The sequence below is a fragment of the Dysidea avara genome, chromosome 6 (assembly GCF_963678975.1).
Source record: "Dysidea avara chromosome 6, odDysAvar1.4, whole genome shotgun sequence".
NCBI classification, from domain to species: domain Eukaryota; kingdom Metazoa; phylum Porifera; class Demospongiae; order Dictyoceratida; family Dysideidae; genus Dysidea; species Dysidea avara.
The window spans coordinates 13,775,798-13,802,079 of record NC_089277.1 but is presented as its reverse complement, the minus strand read 5'-3'; the positions used below and the strand labels follow the sequence as shown (position 1 = coordinate 13,802,079).

Here is a 26,282-nt window from a genome sequence, read left to right as displayed (position 1 = left end):
ATATATGTAACAGGCAACCAGAAATGAGGCGTCCCTCCAAGTTGTAAGGGGGCATGTCCCTCTTGTACATGTGCAAAACTAAAGAGCTACCTACATGGTAGTGAATTTTAATACAATAGGCAAACTGCCAAAGTTGAGAAAATACTTTTGACTTTGTGTTTCTTCAAATGAGTTGTTCAGGTTGTGCATCCTTAGAAACAAAAACTAGCTAATAAACGAATTAATGAAATATAAAAATACGTAGATCTACATTTAACTGAAATGTTATATGCATTGTACAAAACTTAAGTACAGTAGAACCTGTCTAAGTCAGTCACCTTCGTCACGGCTTCATGCCAAGATTTCTGATTTCTTGACCTTAATAGACAGGTGGCTATTTTAGACAGGTGGATTAGTGTAAAAAACTTCTCACTTTTGAGAATTTTAAGTTGGTCTTTTTAGAGAGGTGACAGTATATACAGGTTCCACTGTAAATAGATGGTTGATTATTTTAAAGCTTAGCAAGGAAATAGTTTTAGCTGAGATACTGGCTTTTTAGAATAGCATATCAAATAGTATGCATTAATGAGAAATTTCTATTGTCAGAACATGAGATATTCCATGGCCAGATACCAAAAGTGACTGCATGTTCTGTTAGAATAGCTGCTTGTATTGTGTGTGCTATTTGCACACTTGTGAACATTTCAGGTGTCCAGTGGTCCTAGGTTCTGCATTGTGTACATACAGTATAGTACAGTTTTACTAGTTTGTTTACTGTATCAGGGGAAGCATGCAGTCACACAACTAAAGGATGAATTAGCATCTCTCAAAAAGAACTGAGAACAGAATAAAAAAAAGATATTGAGATATTAACACAACGTTTAGCTGGATGAGGACCGTAAAAAGGTTGCAGGTGGAAATTGATCATGACCAATTGAAAAGGATTTCATGATCAATAATGACTTGTCTTTGTTAGCATGAGTTGGTAGATTTGTTTGTATGGCTTTTACTGAGCCTGTCAGTATGCAAGAATAACCGGAATATAATGGAAGAATACGGAATAATGGAATATTTAGAGCTGACAGTAACTAGATGCGGGCGGTAGACGGGAAACAGAGAATTTATTTGGAGTGGCCTTAGGTAATTCAATGGCTGCAGCACATAGCTATATGTTGCTTCAGTGCTGGACACTGTAAAGTTGTAACACACAGCAACACACATGCACTAGTTAGCTAACAATAGCTATTTATAATCACATCAGTAGTTATGAATCAATATACTTATAGCTATCTGTGCAGCCGTAGCTAGCTAGGCTTGTCATAGAGTAACGTTTGCAGTCGTCATATAATGGGTACATTATTTACCTCTTGACAGTTGGCACTATATTAGCAAAGTGTTGTGGCGCGCGGCGTTATATAGAATAATTATCTATTTAGCTGTCTCGACCACAACCGCCCACGTACTTGATCACAAGCGTAATAGAGCGCGTGGGCGGCTGGAGACGGAAGATTACATATACTACGTAACTCCCTCGAAGTTCACGCCTGGTAGGATTTGAAAGTCTTTTGCGGATTTTGAGTAAGTGTTCAGTGTTTATCAGTGTTGGGTCGTTATGTGAGGGAAACTATTCAGAGTCAGTCGCTCAATCAAGGCATAGTGTCAAGGATCTATGATCAAGGTCAATTCTCATCACCCAGACTCTTCCTAAATCGCGCTTGAGGAAGGGTCTGAGTGCTCAAGCGCGTTTATCACTATATCGATTAGCGCGCTACACCTCCAATTGTACTATCCATTAGGTAGCTACAGTATGATTATACCATTTCCGGCGTTTTTTTTGCCGTAATTTCACTCTTACGATTAGGAGCTGTTCCTAATCCCTGTTCCTAGGATTAGAACAGCACTCAGTAGGGTTAGAAGCACCGCTCCAAGGGTTAGGAAACCGCCACTAGAAAACTGCCCCTAGGATTAATAGGAGCAACGCCCCTAGGATTTGGAAACCGCCCCTAGAATTAGGAACAGCGTCCTTAGGATTACGAAGAAGCGCAAGTAGGATTTGGACATCGTTTTAAAACACTGATTAGGTTAGGGGATGGGTTAGGCCACTCCAAATGAATTGCCTTTTTCCCGTCCTTACCTCAGGCATATTTGCATGCGGGCGGGCGGTCCGTTTCCATGAGATTGGCAGCTTTTCAAGCCATTATTTTTCGGCCTGGCACAGCTATAACAAAAGCATATTCCTTCCTTTTAAGTGACAATTATAGCTAAGTACAATCACTACATTTTATTCTTAATTTAATCTGTTGTACTATAATATACTCCATATGGAGGTTTCTGTACAGTAAATAAATAATAAAATAATAATAACAAAAATAGTACAAACGTGAAGTTTGTGCTAACTTGATAGCACTGCTGGCTGACACATGAGCTGATTCTGTTTCAATATGGCTTTACTAGGCCTGTCAGTATGCAAGAATAACCGGAAAATGATGGAAGAATATGGAATAATTAAATATTTAGAGCTGACAGTAACCGGATGCGGGCGGTGGACAGGAAACAGGAAATTTATTTGGAGTGGCCTTAGATATATAGTGATATATAATAATTTATATGTTTGTAGCTAACATTTAAAGGTCCACTAAAATGATAAAATACACTTTGGCTGTTCGGCCACTCCAAGAAAATTCCTTGTTTCCCATTTCATTGACCTCAAGAATACATGTGGGCAGGCGGTTCATTGTTCATTATTATTATAGATATTTCCACTAATTTTTGAAATTCATAACTAACTTACAGGCAGTGGCGTATCTAGACTTCTTACTTCACCCGGGCACTGGGTGGGCAAGCCGCTCAGCCACATACACATACCCATCTTCATATGGACATCACTATAACATCTAAAATGTGTTGTGCATCACTATCTATGTGCTATACCTACACTAACTGCATGCAAAATAGCTAATATCACTAGACACAAACGTTGTCTACTATCGTCTTCTTCACACATACAATACAGCAATGCATAATACTTGAGACTTGGATTTAAAGCACCAGGCGCTTATACGATCACATGACAACTGTGGACTAAAGTAGTCAACCTACAAATAGAATAAATGAAAACACTAACTAAACAAGTACTCCATACCTTTGGACTATATAGTCAGTAGCTAGCTATCATTTACCAAGGCATCACACAGCCATACGGGGTGCATGTCTCAAAACTTGCTCGTGTCTGTTCACATCTGAATTTTGAAATTGACTTAATCTTGAATGGAGACTATTCACCACACTATGATTCATTCAGTCCTTGTCATGATGCTGCAGTTGGTAGTCACGTGATCTTCTTTCTATTAAGTGCCTTACATTAGAAATACCACAATCGAAACCGATTCAAGATCGCCGTTTCTCCTCTGGAAAGAAAAGTTTGATTTGACATGGATCAGCATTGCTTAAGTATTCTTTACAATCATTAATGTTTTGTGGTTATTCAACACTGATGGTGAAAGCATTTACCAGGGCACAAGTCAAATTAACCACGGCCCAGGCCCGGGTAGGCCCGGGTGTAGATACGCCACTGCTTACAGGTAAGAAAACAATAGGAATATGTAAACTAAGAACCTGAACAGTGAAACGCTAGCTAAATGGGCTTTCTGAATGTTAAACTAGTTACTGCTATGCAATCACAGGATAAATAATTTAAATATAATGTTCAGTTGACAGCAATAATGAATGACCATGCGGGAAGAGAATCTGCATGTGGGCGGGAAATGGGAAACAATGAATTTTCTTGGAGTGGCCTTATTAATCCTAGCTACTTGTGGGATAGATTGGTGCATGTGATTTAGTTTTGTTTAGTAGATACAACACACTTTAGTGTATTGTGGTTTGTCAATTATGTTACGTCATAACGCATCAGACAAAGAAACTTTAGTACACGTGAAGTGCCATTGAAGTGACAGAAGTGTACATGTACAGCTAGATTCGATTTAGTTTTATGTCATATCTGCCATAACAACTTAAAACATGGTAAGAACTTGCCTACAACCAGTCACAAGCCAGTAAGTGAATTTATGCTGGTCTTGTGGTGAAGAACACTTAAGAACACCTGTTAAAGGGACTGTAAATCAACAGTATAGTGGTCGAAACACATTTGAGTTTATTTCTTAAGATGTTTTGAATACACTGAAGGGTCCAATACAGCGGATGGAGTAGAGAAACACGAGGAAAAACAATTGCGATGGCACCACTGGCAAGACATTATTCCTGCCAGGTGGAGAAGTGACTCAGGAAAGTGTAATCTAGATAACATTGTTTGTTCATGGTACTGCTAACCCAGCTTTGCAAACAAATGAAGCACAATGAAGCGTGTGCTTCAATTATGCAAAGCGCTGCTTCAGACAACTACAGAAAAACTCTGCTATTGTTTTCCAGCAGACGTTCAAGTAATCTTGGAACACCTATGAAGTTGAAAAGGAGAGCTTGGAAATTTCCCACCTGCACGTTAGACTTTCAATGTTTATCTACCTTTCCCATTGCAAAGTGTGTAATAACAGTACTTCCGCTTCTTTGTCTTATGTCACAACGTAACGTAACCAGACTTTGTGGCTTAATATCTCTGTACAACAACATAATTGAAATTTTAAAAGGTGTTTTTGTGCATTGCATGATACAAACAACCTATTTATTCAATGAAATGGCAAATAAATTTTCCATTTCAATGGACCTTTAAATATGGCAAAAATAAGAAGAGTTGGTGGTACAGTAGTTCGGAATGCTGCTCTCAGGCTGGAGATCAGTGGTTCAAATACTCAATGTGACAGTTTTTTTTTTCATTTTTATACCTTAAGGTTTCATATTTTTTCTAAGTTAAGTTATAATGGTAACATACTGTACATAGTGGCTTTTCTCCAATTGCTGTCCTGTGGAACCATCTGCGACCAGGATCAAAGTCAAATCAAGTGATCAAGAGTTAAATTTAAACTGAATCAAGCAATCAAGACGTACTAAAAAGTGGTGATTAAGGCAGCTTGAAAACAAAATGAGAATATACAAAAATATGTGTTAACTTATCAAGCGATCAAGACACATTTTCAGGCAAAATCAAGTGATCAAGGTGTAATTTTGTCCATCAAACTTTGATCCCGGTTGCAAATGGTTCTACAGGCCTATTGGTAGTGGCTACCCCTTGCTTGAGGAAGGGTCTGGGTGACGAGACTATCACTTCACAGTGTTTCCAAACTGTACTTTTGATGTCTATTTGTGATAATGGCACTGGCCTCATATAATAGTATAAATAATTAATTTCAGGTTGAGAAGGCATCACAGATGCCTTAGGACCTGATCGTTACATTTTACTTTTACAGTAATTGTCTACATTACACTTAAACTGAAATTGTCAACTGTTAATGATGCTACAACATGTTCAGGCAGTACATTTCAATCATCAATTATTCTTGAAAAAAATTTTCGTCACTAATTTTTATGTGGTGCATGCTTATAAAATAATTGAATGATCTCTCAATCTCTCAAATGAGAGTGGTGGATCTAGTAAGCTGCAAAGATTGATGCATGTTGCCATGTAACAACTGATATGTGGTAAGCATGTCTCCTCTGAATTTTCTATATGCCAAGGTAGGTAGTTGCAGACGATGGAGTCTTTTATAGTAACTATAATGATGAAAGTCGCAAACTAGTTTTGAACATAGGCGTAGGAAGCAGGATAGCTGGGGAGTCCATCAGGCTAGCTATACAAGTCATCTCTTAAGTTCTCAACTGTCTACTTACCACCAACATTTCAAATTACTCTATAATTCACTTTTCTATTCAATCAGCAATCCATACAGAAGTCATGAAACTATCAGCTTGCATGGTGACTCCTCAGCAACACTTCAGATCGATGATTGTGGCAAGCACCTCTAAAATTATTTTTTGTAGTGTTTATGACTGACACAGAAGTAAATTACACAAGTAAGAATGCACTGCTGGAATGTTTTAAGCATGTTTTTACTGCTAAAAACACTGTGAAATTCAATCTTGGAGTGCAAATTTTCCTTGGGGGGGGAGATGTCCCCAGACCCCATCCTCAGCTTTTATTTTATCTACCATTGTCTGGCCCACCAACCACGAAGTGCTTGCCACACCTATGTTGAAGCTCTACGGTGAAGTGATTCACCCTGATAATGAGGTCCGTAGATTACAGCAGCATATTCTAGAACTAGTAGTATCAAAGTCTTATACAGTCCAGCAAACATCTTGGCCCCCAAGGGACCAAAACATCTCTTTATTAAACCCACAATCCTATAGGCTTTACTAGTAACTGTACATGTGGCAATGTGGGCATGGAACTTTAGTTGGTTGTCAAATAATTATCTGTTACACTCCTATGTCTTTTTCCTACGCACTTGCTGTATATTTACAAGTACACAGAAAATTTGGAATTTTCAACTAGAGTAGGGACTATAGCACATCGATAAAAAGTACTGAAACAAGCTGGAGTAGTGCACAATATTAAATCACAGTAAAGCAATAAGAAGTGTTATCTCCTTACTGTGCATTTCCATTATGGTATCTTGAGCACAGTAGGGATATAACACTTCTTGTTGTTTTACTGTGATGTAATATCATGCACTACTCCTGGTCGAACCAGCTTGTTTCAGTACTTTTTATCAATGTGCTATGGTTCCTACTCTAGTTGAAAATTCCAAATTTTTCTGTGTACTTGTTTGTTAACTTTTTTCGTAAATAATTATTATGACTTATGAACCCATGTATACCGCATCTGAAATGGCGCCACGTGCCCCAGCTATATCAATTATCGTCTGAAAAGTGAAGTATCCATTATGCTTCATTGTCAGCTATGTTCAACCCTGTTACACGGAATTTCGGATCAAGAACTGTTTGAAAAGCACCTCTGCAATCAAAATAGCCACTACAAAAAATACGGACGATTTCCATTACAAAGGGAAGCCATCATGTGCTACCGCCAAACTGACACTTTTCGCTGTCAGCAAAGATGAATGGGATACAAAGGAAGACACTGGTAAGTCCATGAAGAATGCATTGTACATACTGTGGTATACCAAAAGGCACCTCTCGGGCCGAAGTGACATCAAACAGTGAGAAAATCAAGCCCATAGCCTTAGCCGTTATCAAGTTACGCTTATCTGAAGGCATCAGTCAGTTAATCAGTCAGAATTCTGTTAATTTTTAAAAAAAATTCTGTAGCAAGTTGTTGAAAGCATTTCGGGTTGATTTAAAAGCTTGTTTGGGCTTAGTTTTACCTAACTGATACTCCCTTATCATTGTCAGGGAAAATTGAGGCTGGTTTTTGGGTGATGTTATTTCGTGGGCCACGCCTACTCCTTTGTGGTCCCTACTATATATTACGTAAACAATGCACACAATGGGGGTTGGATCGTCCTAAATGCATTGATTTGCACTTGCTAATATTGAAAGATATCTGCCATTTACAAGTGATACAGGATTACAGGTCTCAGGACTTAAGTACTACATACATACATATTATGTTAGTTACAAAAGGTCTTTTGTGAGGAATATGCTTTGCAATAGTTCAGATAGATCACATCTACTGGGTAATTGTTTTCAAGTGCATCAGTGCAATCATTCAAAACTGAAAGCAGCTGAGTCACACATGATCATTTAAACCATGTTGATATTGATATTCTGAAATTAAATTATTTCTCACTAAGTGATTTACTGTAGTTTTTTTGTTTTTTTTTACTGTAATAGTGCATCTTGAATTGTAATAACTTTATTACAATGGATGTCAACCTTACTGGTCGATATATATAGTTTCTGGGAGATTTCCAGCATCCTTTCTTAAAATAGGTATTACATTAGCTTTCTTCTAACCTTCTGGTACCACTCCACTATCAAAGGATTTCTGGAAAATGATGGTTAAAGGGAGAGGAATTTTGTAAGCAACCTCTTTAAAGTGAAGCAAGTCTGGTCCAGGTAGGTGATTTAGAAATATTTAAGCCTAAAAGTGTACTTAAAACATCTTCGCTGATGGAAGTGCTGAATCAAAGAAAAGTGATTCCACTGGTGGAAGTGAGTTGGTATACTTAACTGAAAAAAACACACTGCTAAAATATTTGTTGAGAACCTTTGCTTTGTCCAGGTCATTTTCTGGTTTTAAGTTTGGTGTTAACATATTTCCAAAAGCCCTTAGGATTGTACTTCAGATTGTTAGTTAATTGTTTTTCATAATTATTTCTTTCTTAATGAACGTGTAAGAAATCTAAGTTTGTTCCTTTTTCTAGCAAAGTGTGCAAATTCAATAGAATTTTTGGATTGGAGATATTTCTTCCAAGTAGCATATTTATTCATGCGAAGCAGACAACTTTAGGAGTTGTAAATAGGTTTCTATATTTAGATTTGTTGCTCACCTTGGGGATAAATCTGTTCAATAATCCCTTAGCACTTGACTAAAATATTCCCAAGCCTGGTTAACATTTTTTATCTTGTAGTACGTAGGTCTATCCAGTCAAAGTTATGTAATTCACATCTGATGTTATTGTAGTCCCCTTTAGAGTAGTTGAGTCTGTATCCAGGTGATGTACTTGGATTAAAGTAGCAGCAGTGTTGAAAGGCAAGAACAGAGTGATTGCTCTTACTCAGTGGAGATAAATAAGTAAAATTCTTGACCATGTTCTCCTCATTACTGAATGCAAGATCTAATACATGTGGTTCATTTCCTGTTTCTAAACCTAGTAGGGTTTAAAACATCAACATCCCGTGGTTATTAGTAATCAGGTCATTTAAATCGTCAAGCTTATATTGAAAAATTGATCTGCATCAGTGTATAAAACATATACTGTAGGTGATCATTTATCTAGTCAATTTGAAGTGGTGCCATTTTCAGGTGATGGTGCAAAATGGCATTCCATTATTTTTCCATGTTTAATCATTAAGTTCTTTTCTTCTTTAGCCCTTTAACATTTCTTCCAATTCAATTCTCTTTCTTCAGCTGTGAGGTCGGGACAGATGTAAACCTCTTTCCATTTCCTACTGGATCGTAATTTGGTGGCTTGATTTAGAATCCTCCACTTACTCCACTCACAATCCATACGGTAGCTATTGAAAGAAATATTGGTTGATTGCCTCTGCGTGCATTACTGCTTTAGCAACTCTAGCACCTTCATAGTTCATCAGTGACAATGGTTTAAAACTTTGAAATACTGTGGGCCACTTGGTCAGACTGCTGTGAAGCTTCTGACTCTGGCAAATTATGAATACTCAAATTAGGTTTCCTCCTTCTGCAATGGCTGAATGTTGAATAGGGGAAGAAAATTGCAGGGTTTTCACAGATTGATAATCCTCATCCAAGATAGTCTGTTGGTGAGCTGCCTCCGCTTAAGACTTCTTATGTATGGTAACATTGATTATGTTTAATTTGACTTTGCATTTTGTTGTTAAATGTAACAAGTTGATTACTTCAAGCTGTTAAATCTGACATTTGGTTAAATACTTCATGATGCTGCTTTGTAAACTCTTGATACATGAGCGCATCAGCTGGAATCAGCTGGAATCAGCTGCATGGTTGTTCACATCTGGAGTATACAAGTACACAAAAAATTTGAAATTTTCAACTAGAGTAGGGACCATAAAAAGTACTGAACAAGCTGGAGTAGTGCATGACAATAAGAACTGTTATATCCCTACTGTGCATTTCCATTATGGTATCTTGAGCACAGTAGGGATATAACACTTCTTATTGTTTTACTGTGATTAAATATCATGCACTGCTCCAGCTTGTTTCAGTACTTTTTAGCGATGTGTTATGGTCCCTACTCTAGTTGAAAACTGCATTTTTTGTGAATTTTTTTATAAATAATTATTATGACTGGTGAATCCGCACATACCGCATCAAAAGAAAGAAGTGGTGCCGCACACCCCAGTTTCAATTATTGTCTGAAAAGTGAAGTATCTATTACGCTTCGTTGTCAAGTAATGTTGGCTGAGTCCAGGCATGATCAAGCTAAGAAAATTCAGATGATGAAATACTGTACTGTTACAAGCAGCATCATCCAACATCTTCCTGTGGAAGTTGCTGTTCCAGGGCAGAAAAAGTTAATTAAATTCAACAAATTGTTCACTGAGGTTGGCTGGTAGTGACCAAGTAATGTAATTTCAGTTGTCTGATAGTAACTTTGTACTTACAAAGTTACTATACTCAATGTTATTAACTTTGTACTCAATGTCTTCTTTAGTAGGTCTGTCTTCTTTGGTCAAACTCTGCAAGGTAGTCTACTGTGGATTGTTTCCTGGAACGCTGAATTGATTGTATATGATGTACAGAGCCCAGAGGGCAAGTCAATTCTAACATAGCAATTGATGAACCTTGTGAAATATAACAATATCTGGGTGATGGGATGTTGTTAGTATGGATATTGAAATTATTGCTTAAGTTGCTTCAGTTACTTGGAAGTTCTGTAGGTCTGAACAAATGAAAAACAATATTATTATCAATGAGCATTAATTTGTATCTAGAATGTGAAGCACCTGATCGTGACAGTAAGTGTATCTCTGCTGACTTAAAGTGACAAGGGACAATCGTTTAAACTTGCGTGTACATGTGCTGTACTGAGTAGGACAGGCGGAATAATACAATAAGCACTTTGCAATACATTGCATGGAACAAACCTGCAGATTGACAGCAGTGGGCAAGTGTCAGAGGCAGCCTGTAAGAGAAATGAAATTGACCATGATGAAATCCCATTGCATTTAGATGGGGATCAAATATTCAAATCAAATAATAATATTACTTCAAGTGAAATATTTGTTCCGCCACAACTGATAAGTTGAGAGGGGACTGTCCATGATAGCTACTACATACCTCGGAAATCAGCATACTAGTACGACTAGTGTGGCATCTTATTCTGTTGGTTGTAGATCATTATTTCAGCTGAAATGTTTGGACCTCCAATACCGTGCGTGATGCTGGCAGCTCTTTTAGAGGGGGATAAAATATTTCAGTGGGGTTCAAATTTTTCAAGAAAAAGTGGGCCAGGGGGTCCAAACATAATCATTACAGTGCTTTCCTTCTAGCCACTTCTTTTCACTGTTCTTACATGCCTGTTGTGCTTAGCAGAATTTGTGCATGTGAATTACATTACAGTAACAATGAACTCTCTTTTACTGGATGCCACCATTATGTCACTATATGTAGTGCCACATTAAAACTCCAAAACGCAGTACAGTGAAACAGGCTAAAACGGAACTATAGAAAAGGAGTCCATCTACAAAAAGTAAATTACACCTAATAACGGGTGGTTACAAGTAGCTACATAAAATTACTTTCAGCAAACAACTTTTGTTTTGTTGTGAAAACTCCAAAACTGAAAATACTCACTAGTTAAAGAACTTCCTATCACACTGGGTCGAAAATATCATTGTGTTTAGCTATTTCCTGGCCTGCTATAGACTGCTCACCTTGGTCACGGTCTGTCTTCTTTAGTAGGTTGTTCGCCGACATGCTAGTACTACAGTCCGAGCGTATGTTGGCAAAAGAAACAAAATGTATCTAACAATGGAAAGTAGGTAGGTCAATTTGTGGACAGGCCATAATGAGGATTGTAAGTGACGTAATTGCAGTTCAATATGTGTGTTGCCAATCCTTTATTACGTGTATTATTGATGCTGGCACCTCCCTCCACGACTTACTAGCTTGGGAATTTGAGATTTGTGCATACTTGAGATTTACGGAACATCATTATAAACCAAAATTAGATGCATAGATTCATGAAGCACCAGACAAAATGTGAAAAGGCAGCTTTGTCAGGTATTTTTATGTATTAACAATTCGTTTCTAATGTAATTGAAAGCATTAAGAGCATGGTTTTGCTTGTGCTCAAGCCTGGTACGGACATTGGCATAACAACCTTACTGTAAACCCTCGGTTCTCAAACTCCCAACACAACTTTGCTGTGATCAATATTGAAGTCAAGGTTTCTATTGAACAAGCAGCCAGATTTTGTAAGTGAACACAAAATGTTGTTAATCACTTCGCAGCAATGTTGTGTCATGAGTTTGAACACTGAAGTCTTAACAGTAAAGTTGTTATGCCACTGTCCGTACATACCAGGTTTGAGAACGAGCAAAACCACCCTCTTAGTGAGTTTTCTCATTAAATATCCTGCTAAAACACTTTCAATTGCTTTAGAAACAAATTCCAAACTTCTGTTAATACATAAAAATACCTGACAAAGCTGCTTTTTCACATTTTGTCCAGTGACCTGCTGATGACAATTTAATACTCCCAGTGTCGTAAATTTTCGTGACGCATGGAGATCCATAAATACGCACAATTCACACAATGCCACTAGTATAATTTTAAAATGAAGTAGGGATCCAAGTGATAAAAAGTAGCGAAACAGGAGATGAATGATGGTATTATGGCATAGCTCAGCAGGAAAATCCCTATGTACATTAGCACATTATAACAATCATTCTGTTCATTGCTGATTGATGATAAAGAAAAGACAAGGCACAGAAAGCACATACTCATCGGAACCCCAAAAGGCACATGCCACTGGTGGGTTTGTTATCGTGGAGTAAAATGGTGGCTGTGCACTGCTTTATTTGGCCTCCAGCCTTGTGACTGTGGTCAAGTAGGCAGGCTAGCAGGCAGACAAAAATTTGAGTTCCAGTGATTCTTTAAAAAGTCTATATCTAGCTGCCTGTAAGTGTTTTTTTGTTTGTTTGTTTGTTTTTAATGAACCAAATGTGATTTTTGTCACATACGATGTCTCTAGGATGGTTTTTAAAGGCAGCATTTTAGGTGGCACATGTCACTTTTGGGGGATTCCTAATTATAAACAGTATATACTACTGTACTATTTAATAGATATTATTGAGTGTTAATAATAGTGTAGAGGCATTAACTCTTTATATTATAGGTACCACCCTGGTACTATAATATCTATGATATAACCTAAAGTATGTGTACTTCAACCAGTAGACATAGAGGGCCCATGAGTAGACCTTCAAATGTAATCATGACCAGACAAGAATCTCGAGCTCAAGTGGTGTTTCTCATGGTTTCGAGAGAGTCATGTGAGAGACCGCAAAATTAACAATTATTTCTAAAGTGCCCCGCACCATATCACAACCACCTAATATCAGGTGCCACTGTCTTACACCTTGCTACAAAATATACTGCAAATTGTCAAGAGTTAAATAAATTTACTCATTATCACTATGACACAAGAGGAATAATTTTACTGCAAACTGTTTAACATTTATGCACTGGTATGTAAGCAGTGATTCACTATTGTACGTTGACAATAAAAAAAATTAACAAATGTAATTGTTACAAGCACACATACAAATCTTCTGTGTTATCAATCCCAAAGGTATTTGATATTCTGCTTTGTGTGCAGCTATATACACTTTAGTATAGTCTACTAATTTGTTTGTCATTTTACAGTACTAAACCAGAACTATGTACCTACAAGCACAACACCTGTTTCTGCTGCTCCAATTTCCAACGGAGCATTAGAAGAAGCAGTAATAAACAGCTAGAGTTACAAAAAATCATCACATAACTGAGCAGTGTTTATTTTAGGAATTCTCCTTTGGGGGGAATCAGGAATCCAGATGAAAGGATGAAAGTCCACTTTTCAAAGTTCACAACTATATAGAAAATTAGAAATAATTGCCTAATCAAGACTCAAAGCTGTCTCACTAGTGTTAATTTTTGTGATAATGTGATTGGCAATGAGATTAAATCTGATGGTATTTCCGCTGCTTGTGCATGTTATATTAGAAAGCAAACTGGCTTATGCAATTTTTAAGAGTACACTTTCTAAGATTGAATGTAAGGGCAATTTTGAGAGTTGAGTGTACTTTCTTGGTAACAAGCTTATAAGATACTAATTGTTAATATACTTTTATTAACACAGGTCTGATTGTACCTTCTTTTGTATTTTTATTGCAGAATGCAATCTTTATTTAGATATCAATTTGAATAACCAATACAAGGAAAAAGTAGAAATTATGTATTTGAGTAGGGATCATAGAAATAAAAAACAAGGAAACAAGGGAGGTCATCTATACCTGAGGTGTGGATTGTTTCCTTGCATTTTATTTCTATGATCCGATAACTATACTCAAATATAAAATTTCAAATTTTTCCTTATATACTTGACTTTTTTGTAATAATCACTGGTGAACTGCATATACCACATCAAAGAAAAAAATTAATGGCACCAGTAAGCCCACCCCAACTATCAATTACTGCAAGGGTTGTTGCCTCGTTTTCAGCTTTGTTCCACCCATTACAAATGAAGAACTGTGCAAGAAGCGCCTCAACTGCAATCAATCCAGTCACTAAGATTAAACACACGCCCTTGTTGGGAAGCAAGCAGCTGTTTTGCTTCATTTTTAGGTATATTCTATCCATTGTGTATATAGTGCTACAAAGAACAGTATGAAAATGGCTTCTGCAACCAATCCACTCACTACGGATAGTCTTGTAACAGCCATGCAGCTTGCACTGAAACCACCACCCGCTAAAGGCATCAGTTGGTTAGTTAGTCAATTAATTAGTTAGTCGGTTAGTAGAAAATTTAATTAAATAGGAAATTTTTAAAATTCCATAGCAACTTGTTGGAAGGGTTTGGGGTCGCTCTGAAGGCATTTTTGGGCTTGGTTGGGCTTGGTTATACTTAACCAATACTGGCAAGCTGTTTTGAAAGAAAAGTGAGACTGTTTTTGGGTGAAAGGCAAAGTTATGCTTGGCTGGAAGCATCGGTCAGTCAGTAAGCAGAAAATTCAGTCAAATAATTTTCTAAAGAAACCCGTTGGAAGGATTTGGTGTCACTCTGAAGATGTTTATGGGCTTGATTATGCCTAACCAGTATGTTATGAAGGAAAAGTGAGGCTGTTTTTGGTGATATTCTTGGGCAAGAAAGCCCAAACCCTTCCATGATCCTGCTGTACAGTAGTACCATACTGTTTGATATTTTGCAAAGGTACAAATGGCTTGAACTAAATTAGTAGATAACAGGCTACCTTTAATAAGTTAATATGCATGCATACTTATAATACTGGTGGAAACAGGGAGTATACCTCACCCCTTTCCTGATCGAGATACACTAATAGAGCAGTAAACCACCCTAATAGAACAGTCACATTTCATCTTTAAACTGCAAGTAGTTACTTTACCTGTAAGAATTTAGTCAGTCTAAAAGTTACCTTGGAATATTTAAAGCTGAACTTTTCCTGGGTTTATGCCTCTGAACCCTCCAGAAATGACATACATGTCTGTTGTATGCTTCGAACTGCAATGTATAATTTTTATTGCCAAACTAAAGGAGCTGCCTACTGTTTGACCCTAGCTACTCCATCACCCCTGATGCTGTACCAGAAAGCAAACACTTGCAGCTTATATGTGATTAAGTTTCTAACAAACGCTAAGGAATGTCAGCTTTTAAATTTTTGCTACCAGGCACAATTTCAGACAGAAAAAGTTTCTAAAATGTCCTGGGGAAAATCCCCACAGGCCCCCTCATTTAGCATGTTTCACTTGCCATGAGTTTGCATGGAGCAGGAAGTTTAGAAACCAGTTGGCAAAATTCCTGTAGCTATTAATGCATGAAACCCTTGGAACCTTTCTGGATCTGCCACTGTGTAGGTTATTGCATCCATTTCACAACAATTTGGAGAATAGGACAAGAATTGCAAAGATGCATGGGTATTTTACAATCTAGAATTGCTGGTTAGGTACATCATATGAATAGCTGTCTGGATGGGTGGTTCATTTATCCAGAAAATTGATTTATTTACAGACGCTATACATATATTCTGTCATGAGTTCGAACCCACATCAGCTTTCCTTGGTCACACACTATCATGTGTCTTTATCATAGATGTTAGAGTTACACAATTAATGTATATGTAATATCATTTTGTAATTCTTCTTTAGTGAATGATGTCAGCAGTGGAGGTGAAGAAAGCTCAAAATAATTTAACATGTCCAGTGTGTTATCAATTGTTCAACAACCCCAAGTATCTGCCTTGTTATCATTCCTACTGTGAAGGATGTCTGGAGAAGATGCAGGTACAATCCAAGATCATCTGTCCTGAGTGTAGGAAGGAAGCTAAGGTTCCTGCAGGAGGAGTGAAGGAATTTACTACCAATTTCTTCATCAACCGACTAGTTGATGATTTGATTCTGAAGAAGAAAGCGGCTGGAGAAGAGAAAGTCAATTGTGATGATTGTGATGAAGATGATCCTGTGGTGTCATTTTGTCCTGACTGTAATTCATTTCTATGTAGTGCTTGTAATGACAGTCATAATCGTCAAAAGAAATATCGTGGTCATGGTGTAGTGCCATTAACTGAACTAAAATCAAATAAAGATGCACCAGCAATCCAAGCTACAGAGAAAATTCCACTTTGTAAAGATCATGATGAAAAGCTTAAGTACTATTGTGAGACATGTGATGAGCTAGTGTGTGTTCATTGCACTGTGAAAAAACACTGTGGACACAATTATGACTCGATGAAAAATATGGTCAATAAGCACCGGTCTCAGTTAAAGAAGGTCACCACTCCAATAGAAACAATGATCCAAGACCTGTCTGGTGTACATGATTCCATTGACAAAATGATGAAGAAGATAAGAAAACAAGGTGATGAAGTGAACAAGCAAATTGATCAGCATTATGATGAGCTGGTTGAAAAGCTGATGAAGCAGAAAGATCAAGTGAAGCAGCAAGTATGTGACACAGTGTCACAGAAAGAGAAGGCACTTACAACACAACTTGATGAAGTGGATTCAACACAAGCTGAACTTGTGAGCATGAAGGAACTGAATGATGCTCTAGAGAAGAGTTCTGACCAGGAAGCATTGTCTGCAAAGAAACAAGTGATTGATGGTATGCAGCGACTAACTGAGAAGTACAAGAAACTGAACAAACATCCAGTACAATTAGTAAAAATGGAGTTTATTCCCAGCAACACTCCTTTTCCACAATTTGGTTCTTTCTTTGCTAATGCTGACTTCCGTACTTCTGAGGTAGCTAATCTTCCATCATCCATCATTGTAGGTAAAAAGGTGAAAGTCACCATCATCATCAAAGAAAGTAATGGAGAGTTTTGTTTCGCAGAAGGTCACAAGGTATTTGTCCACTTAAAATCATCTACAGACAATGTGACTGTCGGGGAAGTGAGGGATAACAATGATGGTAGTTATGTGGCTTCGTTGGTAGGTGAACAAGTTGGAAAAGCTAAGTTACATGTGTCCATAAATAGTCAGGAAATTACAGGAAGCCCCTACAACATTGTTGTGTGTAGGAATTACCAAGCACTCAACCTGCCTAACAAGATAAGGAATAATAATGGTAGCATGGGTCAACCCTGGGGTGTTGCGTTTGGTAAGAATGGAGTATGGGCAGTAGCTGACCACTCCAAGTATTGTGTGTATATATTTGATAGTCAAGATAGGTTAGTGAGGAAGTTTGGTGGCCGGGGTAATAATAATGGCCAGTTTAACCAACCATTATCTGTTGCATTTGACAATAACAATCGCTTATATGTTGTTGATTTTGGTAATCACAGGGTACAGAAATTTGATGTTGATGGTTTTTACTGTCTGCAGTTTGGAAGTTGTGGTTCAAGCGAAGGTTATTTAAAGAATCCACGTGGTGTAACAACACAAAATGGTAGGGTATATGTTGCTGATACTGGTAACCGTCGTATATCAGTGTTCCAGCACAATGGTCAGTTTTGCATTTCTTTTGGTTCTGATCAGTTAGGTAGTCCCTATGATGTAGCAGTTAACGGCAATAATCAGTTGCTTGTTGCTGACCTTGGTCATCACTGCATAGTTACTTTCACTCTTGATGGTCATTATGTAGGCAAGTTTGGCACACAAGGATCTAATAGTGGTCAGTTGTATCAGCCATATAGTCTTGCCACTGATGAAAGTGGCTCTATCTTTGTAGGTGATGGCAATTGCCGTGTGTCTGTCTTTGATCGTGATGGTAACTTCATTCATTACTTTGGATCCCAGAGATTTGCTAGCAGCCAATGTAGTTGGCCATATGGTATAGCTCTTAGTCCTAATGGTAGCATCTATGTTAGTGACTGGATCAACAAAAGGATTCAGATTTTTACTGACTACTGAGCTTATTACAAATAATGTGTTACTTTATTGTTTACCTGTAGTATATATGTTTTAATGATATTGATAATAGCTACTATATGACTCTATTATTTGTGGTTATAATATTCCAATTTTTGTAGCTATATGTATGTAATTTATTCTGGTTGTTGTAGTTACCATGCAACGCTACATAATGTATACATCATATTATTGTTTGTATACCATAGTTATTTGTATGTTTGTTTAAACTAAGAGATTGTTTGATATAACAGTAGTCTAATCAGTTTAATTAGTATGTACCATATAGCAGGAGCATCGATATCTATACAAGCAGTATTTTAGGTGAGCTTTTATATACCTTTTAGCTAACAGATCTTGATATGTTACAAATCTTATCAGAATTTTGTGGAAACAATATAATACAATTAGAAACTTCCTTCCTTACTTACTTCCGTATAGGCCTGTAGGTATAAACTAATCGCAAAGATTTTGTGATGCATGAATAGCTAGCCTATAGAAAAAAATTATGGTGCATGGTAGTTTAGCAATAATTGTTTAATTTGCAGTCCAGTTTGTGGTAACACCCTTGAAACAACTTGGAGTGGTTTCCTTTACGAGTTGGAGTCTCCAACTCATCAATATCAATAGTTTCAGGACAAACTAAATGTGACTACTGTATATCAAGAATGTATACGTGTACATAAAATTCTTTATCAGGAAAGTATATACACCATCACCTTAAATTCCAACTTTCCAAAGAAGATTATACTTACAATGACCACAGTTTTGAATCAGAAATTCACAACCATATTATATATTATAGATCTTTGAGAAACAGTTGCAACATATAGATTCAGTAATATTGCAAGTGACAGTTTTATCTTTAGTGTTAGTATAGCTTCAATTATCATACATATTCATGAGCATTACAGTACTAACAAGTATGCCATAAGTTTGATCTGTCATTTCATGATACTAGGAATAGGTAATAATGGCATGTTGCATGGAGAGATCAAGTTACACATGGATGTGTGTATGTGATGTGTGTGTCTGTCTTTATGTGTGTTGTACATGTTTTTTTTTTCTTTTTGTAACTCCAACAAGGAAGAACAGCTTTGTGATGTCTAGCTAAGAGGTTGAAATGTTGCTTATCTCTATCAACAACCCACTTGTCTTCTCAGTTAACTGTTTTCTCAGATATCAAGTCAACATGAATGGTGAACAAACAATTATAACAAAGATGTATTCAAGTAGAAATTTTAAACTTACTATAAAGTGTAGATGGAACTTTGCAAAGTGCTCACACCATTATCAATAATGGCCATGCATGCATGCATCATCAGCCGCATTACAGCTATGTAATTGCCTGCTTGTCATGATATGTAAGTAGCCAATGACTTTACATCTCATATGCATGAACATGTGTGTGTATACACAAGTGTGGGTTTAGGTAATTGATTTTTAAACAAGCCTAAAGTGATACTAATCGTCTAATCCATTCAGACATATTTATTCAGCAAAACTAGGATCATATATGGGCTAGTGTCTGTTCTGTTGTCCTGTTGTTGTTCTGGTTAGAAAAACAATTTTCTCATATTGTTTTAATCTACCTATGGCATGGTGGGGATCTGTACTGAAGATCAGTGTCAGAGCCAAGCTTTATTGAAGAGACAAGGTGAGGCAAGGTCTCAAGAAGTTCTGCTGTATTGCTGATTGGCATTGCCTTTCCCAAGATGGAGAGGTGCATATATAGCAAGCTACGTGGAAGAGCTGAAGAAATGCTCAATGACAAGTCTTTAAGAAAAACAGAATCAAGCAGTGGTTTTGTCCACTACCAACACAGTGAAAAGCATCATCCATTAGATGGCTTTGCTTCAATGGTAAATTAAAGATCAATGGCATGCATGCATGCATGTGTGTGTGTGTGTAGTTTGGCTTTGCTTTGCTTTTGTGTGTGTACAATGTAACTATGTTTACAGTGCAATGTATATTTATATTTATGTATGCAGGTACCATAATATAACATTGAGAAGAAAAGGTTAATCCTACACCTTTTGCTTGTTTTCAAGTGTAGCACATGCAAGCATTTATATGCATGGTACTACATCTGTATGATAACAAAACAAGCACAAGATAATAGCTAACAAGTAAATGCACATGCATTAAAGAACCTTACCACCGACATAATCAGTATATAAGTTAATTATGGTTTGATCAATATCCTCGACTCTAATGAATTTAAGAATATAATATGTATTGCATCAAGGGCATAGCCAGAGCCACGCAGGGCCTAGCACTAACAGCCAAATAAATATTAATTACATTGCAATGATGCCATTGAGAAATCATTCTCAAATTCAATCTCAAAAATTTCTTATGAGGCATGTCCCCACATGTGCACCCCTAAGTTGGCATGCTGGCTTGATAAATAAATGCTAAGGTATGCCTTCCCTCTATTACTTAGTTATATAGTATAGTAACTGCATTATTAAGGTAGCTACGCATCTCAATATTGATATTCACCCATTAAACATTAGACCCTCTATAAGGTTTAATTGTTTCAGCAATTTATCAGTATAGCTGTTATCACTGAATATTTGCCTGACTGCTGTACTAATGATAGGATGACTGTTATTTTAGAGTGTCTCATATAGTGTACAATTGCTGATGCCCAGGCATCGGCCAAGTTGGCACTGGTACTGTCAAATTAATTTTTCTGGCATCAAGTACCCTAATTTATTAACAGCTATTTAACTACTCCACATGCAGCTATAAAGAATTCTGGATATGTTAAGATAGCTACATATGCTGTGCATGGTCTGCTTTATACTCTTACACTGCCAATCCAAAAGTATAATATAGCTATAAAGTTCAGTTATATACCAAAGTTACTCTAGTCCTGCAGTCACTCAAACCTGAACAGAGGAAGTAGCTATATGATTTATCACCCTAGCTTTGTGACTGCTTAATATCACAGTGACATCTAAGGGCGAATATAGGATTTCTGGGGGGTGCTAAGCTAGGGGCATCTATACTGGGTAGTAGTACAGTGTTTGAAACACACTCAGCAGGGAGTCTGAGGGTATGCCCTCACAGGAAAATTTTGACTGAACTTAATGAATAAGTTCAGTGGGTCTAGGAACTGGTCTTTGTTCTATAATGATTAATATATTATTAGAGTAGTTGACTGTTCTATTAGAGTGTTTCGATGTTTTTGAATACCTCTATTAGAGTATACTGATGTTTAGCAGTTTACCACTGAAATATAAATTTGACCCCCTCTTTTGATTCCTAGAAGAGGTTAACTCTTTTCTTCTCACTCTTACCAACTTTTCATTGTCCATGTATGCTTTTAGAGGAAAACCATTGATGATTAAAATAATGACAATTTTGTACAATGTATCAGACGCAGGCGACCACGAGTACAATCCTAAAAAGAACCTGCAGCTGTGTGGGCATGGTAAGGGTGTGTAGATATAAAAGATAGAATGTTAGTCTGACCTGACTGCTTTTTATAATCCCTAGCCAAAAACATCCTCTCAGAAGCTAGGATACAGCATCATTTAACAAATTACCTTGAGATAGCTATGGTAGAGTTGGACCATAAGAACTGGAGATGTTCAACCTATCAAATTCTGCTAATAATTACAAATATTCAACCTTGATTGCTTCCTATTCTGTGCTGATTGTAAATGATGGCATGTCAATTCCAGCATAGCAACACAATGGACTTGCAAGTTGTATACAACAATATCAGGGTGATATGAATGGATGTTGAGATGATGCTTCACAGGCCCCCGGTGGTTATGTAAGTCAGCAAAGACATGAACAAATGGATAATCAGTAAAAACGCTAATGCACATAGTAGCTAGGATAGAGAGCATCTGATTATAACAATAAGCGCAGCACTGCTGAGACAATGAAACAGGACAATGCTTATATGAACTCCTTCTTTCCTTTTATAATAAAATTATGGAACCAACTAGATGATCATATTATCCAAGCTCCATCTCTTGATTTATTTAACAATTATATAAATTTGTAAATAAGTAGCTAACTACATATGTACGAATATACTCATGATTGAGTTTGTACATTAACATATATATATATATATATATATAACCATTCAAGACATGAGCTGTTGTGGGTCAGATGGAATTACATAATTAATGAGCACTTGCATGGAATTACAGTGGAACCTGCATGTTAATCAGGACACTTGAAAATGAGGACACCTACATAATCTGGACACTTGGTAATGCTTCAAAAGTATAGTGAACAATTATTTGGTTATTTGACTATTCGGTCTGCATGACACTATTCGATTCATTTACACACTATTCGAATAATTGTTTGCACTTTGTACACTGTATTCAGATGGAAAAGCCAGCCTTAAAACTGAAGATTGTGAATGAAGTGATGTATCTATGCTGTAAAAATTTTTGAAAGGATAGAAATAGCTCTTAGGCTTTACCTTGTTCTCTAACAACTATGAAAGGTTTCAATACTTATTCAATAGAAGTATAAGCTTAAAGAATAATCAAATATTCGGTCGTTTTGTCCACAACTATTCGAATAGTAAAAACTGCGTTTCAGCACTGCTCAGCCAGTATCTCTTAATTAGCATGCACACTGGCCTGGAAAATCAGCATTGGGTAGGCAGCTCGTAGGAGAAATAATGGCTGCATGGTATTTTACCGCTGCGCCCTATAGCTAGAGGATTTTCTCGTGACCGACTTGTTCATGATCATGCCGAATGACTTTCACGTGCACGTAACTAGTTTCACGTAACTAGTTTCACGTGACTTACACACTGCCACTGCAAGCAGTCACGAGAATCTTCCGCGTAAAGATCCTCATGTGACTCCGTACACATTAATAGCTATAAAAGAATATTTTCGGACTTCAGTTGAACGCTGCACTACTCGCTGGAGCTTTGAGGTACTGCAACAAGCCAGGTAGCTAACTAGCTGATCTGACCAGCTATATATGAGAAGCGTCATGACGGTGTTTCATGTTGTGGGATCAATCGTTTTGCTGGTAGCAGTTTTGTGTCCATGTAACAATGCTACAACCATCCAATGGTACCGGACTGCTCGAGGAAACAGTGACCGCCTCACACAACAAGCAAGTGTCACATTTGGGGGTGACTTTACCAGCTCTTCCAGTATAACCGTCACCAGGTATAATATTGGATGAAGTGGTAGCTAATTAAATAATGCTGTTCTGCAGGCAAGTGAAGTACCAGAAAGTGCTGGGATTTGGGGGAGCCTTCACTGATTCTGCTTCCTACATATTCTCTAAACTTAACCCCACTCTGCAAACCCAACTGTTGGACATGTACTTCTCAGAGTCTGGACTCAAGTACAACATGGCTCGGCTACCCATTGGCTCTTGTGACTTCTCTCTGGAGAATTACAACTATGACAGTGTTAGTGGGGATGCTGGTTTGTACAAATTTAGCATTGACCATGACAAGGAGAACATCATCCCTTTTATCAAGAGAGCTCTTTCCACCAGAAAGAAATGGACTAATGAGTCATTACACATTGTTGCTTCTCCATGGAGTCCACCAGGGTGGATGAAAGTGTCAGGCTCACCCTACTGTCCTCAGTCTTGCAGCAACTGTCATCTCAAAGATGAATACAAACAATCATGGGCTCTCTACTTCTCAAAGTTTGTGCATGCTTACAAGTTGGAAGGTATAAACATTTAGGGAGTGACTGTCCAAAATGAACCAGAATATTGTCCGTCAAATTATGAATCTATGCACTTTACTCCTGAAATGCAGAGAGACTTCATCAAAGAATACATGGGACCTCAGCTGGCAAAAGACCACCCAGACCTGAAAATACTCATTTATGACCACAACAAAGATCATGTGGTGGAATGGGCTAAGACGATCTATTCTGACAGTGTCGCAGCTCAATATGTGTGGGGTACAGCTGTCCACTGGTATTCTGGGGATGAGTTCTCTAATCTCGACACCACACACCATCTTTTCCCGGATAAACCAATCCTTGCCACTGAGGCAACTGAAGCTAGGGACACTGATCCTAAAAATCCTGACTGGGGCAAAGGAGAGCATTATGCTCATGACATAATAGGAGATATGAACAATTGGGTGGTGGGATTCATTGACTGGAATCTTCTTTTAGACATGTTGGGTGGGCCTAATCACAAAGGGCCTAATGAGTGTGAGGGTTCAAACAATGTGGTAGTGATTCAATGATGATGGTGGACTACAATAGTCAGATCATATACCCTCAAGCGTTTTACTACTATGTGGGACATATCAGGTAATTAACTTGTATATGAATTAGAGTGAAGCCTCAGTTGTCGGAAATCCTTGGGTACAAAAAGGTTTTTAAAACTAATCAGGAGGCAGAGAATGGTAGGTAACATTTGGACATTTGGTGGCAGCTTCTGAGTTATTCCCAGGCCATCTGGGTGCTCCAGTTTTACCTGGTCACCTGTGGATATCATCTCCAAAAATACTCTAATAGTCAGTGAAGCCCTATTTGGGCAGTTGATGATGTTTCCATTAGAGGCTGAGCAATGATATTCAACTCACATCTTATAATTCTCTCGTGTTCAGTAGCATCATTGTGATCATTTATCTGCTAAATTCATTTCATATCATCACTCTGTATAACCTGCATGCTTTGTGATCATGTTCTGATCCATGTTGAAGCTCTGCTTCAGTAGCACATTGTCATCAGTCATTGCCTATATTATAAACTGATCAAGTCATGGCACAGGCATACAATAAAATAACATTCTGTAGTAACTTATCCCTCAATGTGGAAGCATAGATTTATAAACTGGGGTTTATGAATATATGGTGAAAGTATAGCTATTGTGGACATGTGGTCAAATATGTGGAAATTATGTCTCAATAATTTTGGGAATAATGATAGAATTGAGCATTATTCCAGCATTTTGATGCAGTTTTAGAGCATAATTGGCATAACAGTGAATTAAGATTGAGATACTCCAATAGAGCAGTCACTTATTCTATTATAACAACCAGCGTGTAATACTTCATTATTCATTGTACCAGTAATTAAAGCAAAAATAGCTTTTCTGACAAATTGGTGCAGCTAGATTTAGCATTTTTATTGTTTCAAGTTCTTGCTGTACAATTTAATTTCAAAAGTGAAAAACAGTACTAAAAATAAACAAATGACATGTTATAATATCTTGTCTCAATTATCTCCAGCAAGTTTGTTCCTCGGGACTCTGTAAGGATAGACAATGTGATAGTTGGATCATCTTTGGAGGCAGTAGCATTTCTCACTCCTGACAAGATGGTGATAGTGATGAACAGAGAAGAACATCCGGTCACCTTCAAGCTGTTAGATATTACTGATGGTAACAGACAAGCTGTCAGTATCACTGCACTTGCTCGCAGCATCCAAACGTTCTTGTATCATTAAATTTGTCAGGTCATGCACACTGTGTGAATTTTTTTTGTGATGGTTAATTTTTTATACTTGCTATCAGTTGAAGTCTTGTAAATGTTAAATATGTTACCTGCTCTGTTAAGTAGTGCCATTAATTTTTGATAGTGACTATGCAGATGCATAGCCACAGCAAGGGCTGAGGTCATGTAATTGTTTAACTTTTATTTTCTGTTATAGTATTGTCTACATAGCACAATTATTTCTACATAGCACAATTATTCTGGCCACCCTCATTGTTTCATCCTCAACTATTTGCTTTTCTTATATACTTGACATCAAACTGCTAATATAATAAATCATGGCTGATCATTGATTGACAATCTATGTGTGCAATTGGTAAGATTCATATAAATATAGCTAGAAAAACAATACTATGAATTCAAATGCAATATAACATTATAACGGATTGTGCATTATACCCATGAACATACATAGTTATCTGGGGTGATGGCAACAAGTGGGTTTAACTAATATCCTGCTTAAGAGATGGACACCTGCACATCTTATTATATAGGTTAACTGATTGGATTAAGTGATACCTCCTGCTTATAGGTGCATGTGGTAAGGAGGCTTAGTATCAAATTTTGGGGAAAAAAACATTACAAAGTAATACAAAGTACCAATTTTTTTTCTAAAGCTTTGTTGAAGCAATTTCGGAGCAGGTGGTAAGCCAACAAATGTTTACGAGCCTGTTTGGTTGACGC

At 37.3% G+C, this 26,282-nt stretch overlaps 1 protein-coding gene and 1 pseudogene across 3 annotated transcripts; both read left to right on the top strand.

The window, feature by feature from the left end:
- Positions 1-1,447: 1,447 nt before the first annotated feature.
- On the top strand, positions 1,448-18,383 carry LOC136259162 (E3 ubiquitin-protein ligase TRIM71-like). 3 transcript variants are annotated; one of them, XM_066052604.1, is made up of 3 exons: positions 1,448-1,557; positions 15,926-17,891; positions 17,949-18,383. In XM_066052604.1, the coding sequence occupies exons 2-3, from the start codon at positions 15,929-15,931 to the stop codon at positions 18,128-18,130; spliced, it is 2,145 nt and encodes a 714-aa protein (XP_065908676.1). In that variant the 5' UTR covers positions 1,448-1,557; positions 15,926-15,928; the 3' UTR covers positions 18,131-18,383. The 3 variants fall into 3 exon arrangements, with proteins under 3 accessions (XP_065908676.1, XP_065908677.1, XP_065908675.1); XM_066052605.1 differs by lacking the exon at positions 17,949-18,383 and having other exon boundaries at positions 15,926-17,666; positions 17,756-17,899; XM_066052603.1 differs by having other exon boundaries at positions 15,926-18,383.
- A 4,664-nt stretch (positions 18,384-23,047) lies between these two features.
- On the top strand, positions 23,048-25,808 carry LOC136258450 (putative glucosylceramidase 3; annotated as a pseudogene).
- Positions 25,809-26,282: the final 474 nt, after the last annotated feature.

What these genes read in the sequence shown, in the direction of transcription:
- LOC136259162 (XM_066052603.1), top strand. Translation starts at nt 15,929, where the DNA reads ATGATGTCAGCAGTGGAGGTGAAGAAAGCTCAAAATAATTTAACATGT.